Source organism: Austrofundulus limnaeus, unplaced genomic scaffold, assembly GCF_001266775.1.
Source record: "Austrofundulus limnaeus strain Quisiro unplaced genomic scaffold, Austrofundulus_limnaeus-1.0 Scaffold120, whole genome shotgun sequence".
Taxonomy (NCBI): domain Eukaryota; kingdom Metazoa; phylum Chordata; class Actinopteri; order Cyprinodontiformes; family Rivulidae; genus Austrofundulus; species Austrofundulus limnaeus.
The window spans coordinates 1,092,557-1,102,497 of NW_013952522.1; the positions used below are offsets into that span (position 1 = coordinate 1,092,557).

General features: G+C 39.7%; 1 protein-coding gene across 2 annotated transcripts; it reads left to right on the plus strand.

Annotated features, from left to right (window-relative positions):
* The first annotated feature begins 993 nt into the window (after positions 1-993).
* Positions 994-8,231, plus strand: cunh17orf75 (chromosome unknown C17orf75 homolog). Of its 2 annotated transcripts, XM_014014942.1 has the most exons (10): positions 994-1,325; positions 1,571-1,645; positions 2,047-2,172; positions 2,332-2,460; positions 2,600-2,660; positions 2,749-2,868; positions 6,558-6,622; positions 6,705-6,844; positions 6,976-7,079; positions 7,159-8,231. In XM_014014942.1, exons 1-10 carry the CDS (start codon positions 1,177-1,179, stop codon positions 7,405-7,407), a joined length of 1,218 nt encoding a protein of 405 aa, XP_013870396.1. In that variant the 5' UTR covers positions 994-1,176; the 3' UTR covers positions 7,408-8,231. The 2 variants fall into 2 exon arrangements, with proteins under 2 accessions (XP_013870396.1, XP_013870397.1); XM_014014943.1 differs by lacking the exon at positions 1,571-1,645.
* The last annotated feature ends 1,710 nt before the right edge of the window (positions 8,232-9,941 follow it).

The window sequence follows — 9,941 nt, forward strand, 5'->3', positions numbered from 1 at the left end:
CATTTCCCCCCCCCCGCAAATTACGCCTTTGAGAATCTCATCCGTGCGTATGGAAACGAATATTCTTGTTTTGTACTTATATGTTCCCATACTTGCACCTCACACTACAGGCCACATGAGGGCAATGCGCAAGGTGCTAAATAATGGCTGTCCAAAATGCGGGTCCTCCGAAGGCCGAATATGTTGGCCGTATACGTCACAGCGCCGCGACGAAGGCCGTCCAAAACCAAAGACTCCTGATGCGGCCGACAAATACGTCCTTTTTTTTCCACCCCGATTTGAAAGACAGGTCTGGATCCTTCCCGGCCCAGCAAATGCATTGCGGCCCGACCGGAGATTATTTTTAAAGCTAGTAATGGCGTACGAAGTGAGAATAAGTTTTAAATAAAAATAAAGCGGTATAGATTAAAAAWTTTTTAGCGGTTGTAATTCTAATACTTATCATTTGCATAAATGTGTTTTTAAATATTTTTGTCATTAAAACTCAATCATACACCTACAGCTGGTCAATTAATTCTTCAAATGTTAAATTAATTTTGTTTTGTGATATTAAGTCTATCATTTTTCTAATTTTGATCTATTCTTGCTTCTGTACATGACGTACGCCGGGGTGGAGGGGAGGCTAGACCGTCCAAATTCACAGCCCCGTCTATCAAGGACCCGGCCCACCTCGACAGAGTAGTCTGGGTCCTCCGGAGGACCCGGCCTGTYGTTTTGGACACAGCCTATACCGCTTTTGACCCAAAAGTAAAAACAAGGGCTGTCGAATGATTAAAATTTTTAATATATTAATTCCAAGGTAGCTGTGAGTTAATCACGATTAATCTTAAACTTAATATAAAACTAAGTTAAATTTCACAATATTGTAAAATCAGAAAATAGTTCATTAGGTAATGCTGTCGAATAAACATTGCAATTTGAGTTTTGACCCCGGAACTATTTAAGAAAGCTCCAGTTACGTCGGACATATTTTAAAAAGAACAAAGTGGGCATGCGCAGTAGCGCACTAGGGGCCAAAATGGGAAAATAGACGACAGTCAACTTGCAGTTGGATTTTCATATTGTTAATTAGTAATTCGAACGTTTGTTATAGTTATCTTCCAACAAAGCAAAGCTAGATAATAAACACATCCTTATTTTGTGTTTTTAGCTAATTTTGCTTTCTCGCGTGACATTATGAGCATGTTTTCCTCCCAAACCTCGTCGTTCCAAGATTCAATCGACGTGGAGGAGAGAGACGACTTTGACAACGAAGASATTTCTGGTTTCGGGCCGAAAGTCCATCTGAACTGCTACTACACCATCTACCTTTATCRGGGCACCAGGTATTTCTGTCTGGACACAGTCGCTTTTATTAATCTTTATTTACTGTGCTGTTGTAAACATTATTATAAAATGTGTTTTTACTCTGTATTCTCTCTCAAAAACACTTAACAGGTAATTTTTTGGCATGCAATCATTGTTTAGTCCCTGATCTGAGTTGTGCTGCCGGAGTTGTTGTTTTGCAGATAAATCCTCATTTGTGCATGAAAGTTAAAGCAGGTGATGAGTAAACTGTTGATTGTCGTAGATCTGAGTCCTCTGGGGAAAATGGGGCATGGAGCCAGAGACGTGCAGACTCCACAACAAGTCAGGATGACTTTAGGTAACACAGGAGCCATCTGCTCACTTCTTCTCGCTCTCAGTGGTCGTTTCTCTTTGGCTGTCACTGCCCACTCAGTCAGTGTTTCCRCGGGCTGCAGGGGGTCTCATCAACACGGAATCAATGCTGTCATCACTCGTGGCTTTGTTTTGGTTCATCTTTCATGTCTGGCYAAGTTGCATTGCTCTGAGCTTCCTGTCTGTCGGAACAGTGAATGAAAGCCTTGAGTTTCTGAGCACAGTGTTGTGTTTCACATGAGGTACGGTTAGTAACGGTTTCAGATCAGTGACTCGGGTGTGTGGTGTGTGACTGCCGGTCATCAGCTTCCTTCATCTCTTTTTTTTCAATGGCCATCACCTTCACAAGCTGCTTGAACTGGCACTGACCGTGTGCTTCGCCCACAGTTTGACACTGATTGACAGCAGCCTGCCGTCGGAGGCAGAACCTGAGCTGCGGACCTACATTTCGAGGAGGCTGAGCAAAGGAGCCTTGCTCGGGGGCATGGGCAACATCGCCACCGTGGACCTGAGGTATTCATGTTTCAGACTTCCAGGCAGCGTTTTGGAAACAAAAACTTCAAGTCGACACAAACCAAAGTCATGTTTCTTAGATTTCTTTACATCTGTTGTTTATTTAGGGTAGCAGGGAAGAAAAGTTCAGAGTTAAAGGCAACATTTGTCTCTTTGCAGTATTCCAGAGCAGGCGGTTGGCTGCTACTGCTGCCTCCTGGAGCAGGAAAGATCTCCTGAACAACCGGACGCTGATGGAAATGGATACGTCATCTGCTTCATGGGGGGATCAGAAAAAGGACTGAATTTATATCTTTTTTTTCTGCAAGCAGACAAAGCTACAGGCAGCATTATAAATCGGAACTTGCTCTATAAAACTACTTCATATTGTTTTCCCTCTCTAAATAAACACAAAGACGTTTTGTTTTAATTCTTTGACCAAAGACACATTTAGATTAGAGCTCGATAAATACGTCCAAGGTCTGCACGGCAGCCTCCAAACTCCAGAGGTACGAAGACATAACACGCTGTAATATTATTTTTATTGTTTTTGTTACTGCTGCATCAAATTAACTGGTTTTGTGTGTTTCTTTGCAGCTGCAGAACCTGGAGACAGAAGTGCGTCCTTACCTGAGCCGGTGGTTCGAGGAGTCTGTGATGCACATTCATCGAGTGGTGCAGCTGGTTCAGAGCAACATCAGCTTCCTGCTGCATGCTGTGAGTCGTTGGTTTGAGCTCATCTACACGCTTTGAGTGTTTTTTTTAACTTSTGTGGAGCTTCTGGAGGGAAATTTCTGGTTGTAACTGTGTGGATGTCAGAGAGGTGACACGGCTCCTCCCCTTCCTGTCAGAAGTTGTTGTTGGTGCTTCCAGAGGCAAGATTCAAACCTGGGTTTTTTTTTTTTTTTACTTAGGAAGTTGATGGATGAGATTTGAGCAACAAGTTTGTTTGTTTTTTTCAACCCTGACCTGCTCAGACTGACACATGAAAATATGCTTTGGAAGATTAACAAGTCCTAATGTTTASCTCGACTAAAGCCAGTTAATTATAAACATTTTCACAGTTATCAGTATTCAAASCAACAAGCTGAGGATTAGGAACCACCTTTTTATGATCCTGAGCTGTTTTGCTCACATTTCAGTCTCCACTCTTGTTTATTTCAGTTTTTGTTTTAACTTTATTTACTGTATATATTTTTTCAATCTAACAGCTTTTTGACATTTAACAGACATTTGGAAAGCTCTCAAAATTTATGAGATAAAAATAAATTCCCACATAGAAGTGGCTTTGGATTTTTAAACATCTAATTTCCATTTTTTTATAACCACCTTCATTTTTACACTCATGTTTACGAATCAGTTGTAACGTTAATCATTTTAATGAAAATAACTACTCTTCTGTAATTAAACCTTCAGTCTTTGTTCTCTCAGCCGCCTCATCGCTGTGAAAATCTTTTAAATCTTTTCTGCTCACATTTCAGTTTCTGATCTCAGGCTGTTCTACTAACACACCATRGACTTAAATATAAAGATCACTAGACTGAGCCCGGCCCATACCGTCCACTGGTAACAYCTGTGACAGCATGGAGGAGCAGAAACAGACCTAACAGGACAACAGCTCACAGCCTCCATAGAAACTAATAGATAAACAGCAGCTGAACTGGATCTGTTTCACAGATTATCTGTCACGTTTTTACAATAATATAATAATTGTTAATTTCATTCAACAATCATGTAAAACNTTTAAAATTCTTTTACAAACTGTTTTATTTACAAGAATGAAGCAGGTGTTGACTGACACACAATGTTTGCAGTCTTTCTTTATGATAAGTGAGGATGTCAGGAGAAGAATCCACTGAAGACTTAATCAGAAAATACCATTAATCTGAATAAAAAGACATTTGCTAGTGTATGTACAACTCAAGTTATGCAACGTCAAAAATGTGAAATATTTTAAAAGGATTCAGTTTAGCGTCCTCTAGTTTTTAATTTTACATATTTTTTATGTTATTTTGTATTTCTTGTTGTGAACGTGCATCCTTAGAGAAGAATGTTTTAATATAAATTGCCTAAAAGCACAACAACTACATGGAGAAAAAGAGCCTGAGGATCTGTTTTATATTTGTTTTATCTGTTGTTTATATATGAAAATGGTATTGAATGTCCTTTGTATTGTACGTGTGTCCAGTCTGGGATATTTTAATCAACCTTTCTGTTTCACATTATGACCCAATCGGTCACAAGGTAAAATGAGCTGACCTTGACTTTTGTTTGTGCACTGCACGTGCCTGCAGTCTAAATCATGCATCATCACCCTTCCACAATATGGCATTCATTTAGTCCCATTAATCATTTGAAATTAAAACAGACTACAACTTTTTAAAATATATTCTCCTCATAAATGCAAAGCAATAATTTCCAAAATGACTTCCACTTTTATCAATGCATCTCTAAAAAATGTCTGCGTATGTCAAGATTTATAGCTGAGATGTGTGATCTGTGTGCCTTGTCCTTCTGCTTTGACACCATGTAAGAAGAGAAATAAATTGTGTGAACAAAAAAGGAAATAAGAATGAATAAACCTTGTGTTGAGGAACGTTGTGTAGAATTGTTCAGAACTATTTCAACAATCTTTATTTAAGAACCAGCTTAAATAAAAATAATAATAAATGCAATCAAGAACAGACAGAAACAATTAAAACTTTATTTTTCACATGTGGATTAAGTAGTCTAGCTCTTTGAATTTCCTAACTTTGAAGGAGTTTAATCCTAACAGGACTGACAAGCTAACAACTAGTCCAAGTAGGTTCAACCCCAAGTAGATTAAAGCCATAATGAAACAACTTCACTCACAAAATTTTCATTGATTTTTATGTTTAGTGCTATTTTATGAACCTTTCTACCACTATTAATTTAGAGTTATTTATACAGAGTTATATGGTGATTTTCGCTCCGAAGCACCTAGCTCACATGTCAAACTCAAGGCCCGCTGGTGACATCCATCCGGCAAGCCAAAACCAGCATTGACCATAAACTACATCTCCCATAATGTATTTCACTGCATTTTTGCTGTAGCCCAGCTGAACTGGTTGTACAGTTAAACTGTAACACACCTCCAGTGGGAATTCCCTGTTGGACAGTGGGAGAGTTCAGAATTCAAGATGGCGGCTACTCACCACAACTCAACAGTGAGCAAAATGATCTTACTTTCACTTTCAATTGTATTTTTGTATTATTTATTTCACTTTTAGTCAGTCAAATAGTACCTTTCATTATTTTTAAGAAGACATGTTAAAACACTGATTCTATGCAGGAAATACCAGGTAGAGTTCAGTTATTGTTTGTTAGTGGTGCTCAGCCATATGAACATTTCCTGCTTAGTCCAAGTTACACACAAAATGTTGAAGTGAATTATAGCTGGCCCTTTCAGGGCCAAAGGTTAACACCCCTGCTCACACTTCCAGCTAGATATTGATGATATTTCTGTTGGAATAACTGTGTTCTGCTAAACTGACTTGGGTTTATTAAAAAAAAGTTTGTATCAAACTTTATTACACTTTTAGAATGGGTGTTAATATTATTATTATTATTATTATTAATAGTTTTAATGATTTCTACATAATCAGTCCTTTTTTCTGCTCTGTTGCCAACCTGTACAGTAATGGGAAATCCAGAGTTGTTTAGCGTTAGCCTTTAGCTTCTCCAGCCGATCACACGCTCACGTGGTTTCTGCGCACTCCAGTTCTATAGAACACTGAGTTCTTCAACACRTTTATCTCTGCTGGTTTAAGGCTTTCACACATTCATACCTTTAATTCTCAGTGAACTGCTCCTTTATATCCACATTTACTATGTGACTCATCACRTCAAACCAAAGTGGTTCGTGGAGAAATAGGCAGCTTTAGTGCATTGATTAAAATGTTTGTAATAAATACATTTTGCCAAAAAACAACAAATAAATATGTTATATATGGATCATTTGAATGAACTCAGAAAWATAATCTTAAAGGATTTTTTGATGCACTTTTTTGGCTCATGTTAGTTACATTAAACATGATTTTGAGCAAAAAAGCCTTAAATTTTTGTCCTTTTTCCTRTGAGTTAGTAAATATCCCCCTCCCCCCCAACATTACTATTTGAGGTTTCCTCTTTATAATGATGTCAAAAATTCCTTTGAATAATTTAAAAAAAGKWTTCAGACCAAATATCAATGGGTTATTGTAATTAAGATGACAAATAAAGGCATATCTCTGTCACCAGAGATGTAGCTTAAAAGGCCAGACAATTGAAAATGTGCTTAGATTATTTTGCCCAAATTTTACTTAATACTTGATGTGATGGATCACATTGTGTAAAAAAAAAAGTTACCCTAAACAAGTAATTTAGTTTAAACTTCCTTCATACAGGCTCTGAGTCACACACGTGTGGAAGTCATCAATTCAGACGAGAGGACAAAAGCTGACGTGTCCAGGTGAGTTACACAATAACCATTCTATCACACGTCAATATTTAGACAATTAATGTGTGTGTGTGTGTCCACTGTTTACCATCAGGTTCATCAAAGCAGCCAGTCTGCAGGGTCTGTCCCAGCAGGACACCACATCAGCGTCTCTGTGCAAAGCCGTCTCAGAGGACAGGCAGTTTGACCTGATCATCGACTGCTCCACCAGCCCGCCCACGCTCACTAACACAGGTAGGTCACAGTTCAGGATATGCACACACACCCTGTTGTTTAGGAGCTTACTAAAGTGTCAACAGGCTCATCTGTGAGGTTATATTTGTTGAACATCCTTTAAAGAGTTTAATAACGATGCTGTCCTTCAGTCAGTAACCGATTCTGCGATGGCTGGATTCAGGCCTTTCTAAACGCTGCGGAGCGCTGCAACCCCTTCCTGCTCCGACAGATCCTGGAGAACTTCAAACTGAAGGTGAGGATCATCCATAGACGTATCCGCTTTACAGACACGGTGCRTGAAACCCATTTCTCCTTTCTGCCGATCCCTGCAGGCCATCCAGGACATGAACGGCCTGAAGCGCTTCGTGCGGCAGGCCGAGATGAGCCACTACGCCCTGTTCCGCTGCGCCCAGTTCCTGCAGAGCTGCGGCAACGGAGACGTGCTGCTGCAGAAYGCCAGAGCGGAGCACAGCGACCTGCCCGAGGCCTGCAGCATCATCGGCGTCCTGGAGGAGTTCCTGAGCGAACAGTCAGGCCTGACCGAGTCACACGCAGCTAAACCAACTCTACGAAGCGTCTGAAGCTGACAGACTGATTTATAACAATTCAGTTCTAAACCTCACAGATAATAAGGCTGAAGTACATTAAGCTACAATTAACTTATGGTGTAAGAAGTGATTATGTTCCGTCAACTTCCTCTTTAAAATGTGTTTACCGTCACTACACTAACATGAAGGATGTTTAGTGAAGTCATAGCAATGAAAATAATCTGTGAAATTCACTGTTTCAACAATTCTGCAGTTTATGAAGATTTAACCAAATATTTACAGCATGACCAGAACAAAGAAATGACACTAAAACTGATTATTTGCTTATTTAATGTAAATATCATGCTTTAATCGTTCCCTGCATGTTATTTATCAGTTTTCTTTAGAGATGAATGCACAAATCACTTTATGCATTGCTTGTTACGTAAGCCCTGTTTTGGATCAATGTCAGTTCCGAATCTTAATTTTATTTCATAAATTTTTGTTTAATSGCTGTGTTAATGCAGGGTTGTGACTATGCTGGATATTATCAAAACTTTTTTTTTGAGTTTTTGTACATTTGCTTTATCTTTATTCCTAGTGGAGAAAAAAAAGAAGCTTTGATTAAGAAAACTTTTCAAAAATGTAGAGTGAAATGTTAAATACAAAGTATAAACACTAGACTAGCTAAGTCATTTTCATTTAATTCAGTCCAAAGTACATAACGGAGCAATAGAAATGTTTTAAGCTGTGAACTAGATGACATGTAAATAACTTTTGTTGTTGTAAAGCAGAAATTGATCGCAGTGTGTGTGTTTAAACACTTCCAGTGTCTTTGCAGCTATAATTAGAGTTGAAATAAACACATCAAACCTTCATCACATGGTTGTGAGTTTCTTTAAGCCCACAAAGTTTAAAAAGGAAGATAAACATATTTACATAAAAAGCACAGTAAAACATTTGTAATGAACGTGTAATAATCTTAAATATATAAAATAGAAATACATTTAATTTGTCGCTGATCTTCTTCACCAACTGTTCTTCATATTTTCCAGTAAGTTTCTTCTGAGTTCTGCTCATCTGCAGCAACAACATAAAAAGATGAGAATGCTTTGTTTTTATTGCACCTGCTGCAAACACACGTTTAGTAAACTAAAAACATGTTCAACCTACCATCAGTTTGATCACAGTTCATCCTTAAAATACAGCTCGGCACGTCGTAGACGCTGTCTGTAGGGTTGTAAATGAAAACATTTCTAAAAACCAAGAGAAAGTTTCATGTTTTTGATAAAAGCAGTTATAAAAAGTAAACCAATGGTTTGGATCATACGTCACCTTGAGGCTGAGCGGAGGGCTTGTAAGACTGAGGGAAGTCGTAAATGACATCATGCGTCTCAAATAAAGGGTCTAAAAGCACAAAAACACAACTTTAGACATCTGCATGTTCTGTTTTTAAGAGTCTGGGTTATTTCAAGTGGATTTTTATACTTTTTCTGGAAGGTAAGACGTCATAAAGGTTTTCTTGTTTGTTGTTTCTGCAGCTCAGCTCGCTGGACGACTGAGGATGAGCGACTAAAGAATCTGAAAACGAGACGATTAGAGATCAACCAAACTCAACGTGAAGGGGGTTGTTGTGGTGAGGGGTTACCGTCGGGGGTCCTGGACTTAAAGGGCCGTTGTATGTTTTGGTAGGTGGCCTCGTCACTGTCCTCCTCGGGTGGAAGGGCGGGCGAGGTCACGCCCCCCGCCTCGGAGTAGATGTGCTCCGAGGAGGAAAAGGTGGAGAGAGGCCGAGCGGGCACCACCTCCATCACGCTGTCGCTGTTCAGCCTGTCGCGCTGGTCGTAATCCTCAAACCTGAGGAGGACGAGGAGGAGGAGGAGGAGGGTGGTGAGGTAGGTGACCACCTGAGGGGAGAAGAGAATGAAAAAAGTGTGGCTTACCCAGAGACTCCAGCATCAAGAAGACCTGAGGAGGACAGCTGCATGGCCTGCCAAAGGTGTCCAACCCACTCTTTTCTGAGAGCTTCTGTTTCTGCTGCCTAAATGCACACACACACACACACACACACACACACACACACACACGGTTAAGAAGATGGTTGCAGACCCACCGCTGTGAGCTGAGATTAACCCACAGCAACAACTCACCAGCATTTTTCTCTTTCCGTTGGTCATGATGATTTCAAACCAGAAGGGCTTCCTGTCCGTCCTCTGGATCTCTCGCACCGACTGCACCTGCTCCAACAGGTAATAAATCAAAGTCATCAAGGCCGAATCAGCTTTAAGAAATAAAAAAAAGCAAAACAAAAGCACCAACAGTGGGGGAAGTACAACCACAATGAGGTTCCAATGACACGGGTAAAAGTTCCTGCGAGCGTGACTTTACTTCACTAAATGTGTCTGTGAAACTGTGCAAAAGGTTCAGGAGGCAGAGATTCTGCTCTTTTACAGTAAGCAGGTGGAAAACTGCAGTGCAACAGCATGAAAATAAAAGCTTTCTAAATAAACTAAAACATTTTACAAAATAAAACTGAAAAGAGACATTCAACTACATGTAATAAATGCAATCCCCCCCACCCCCAACAT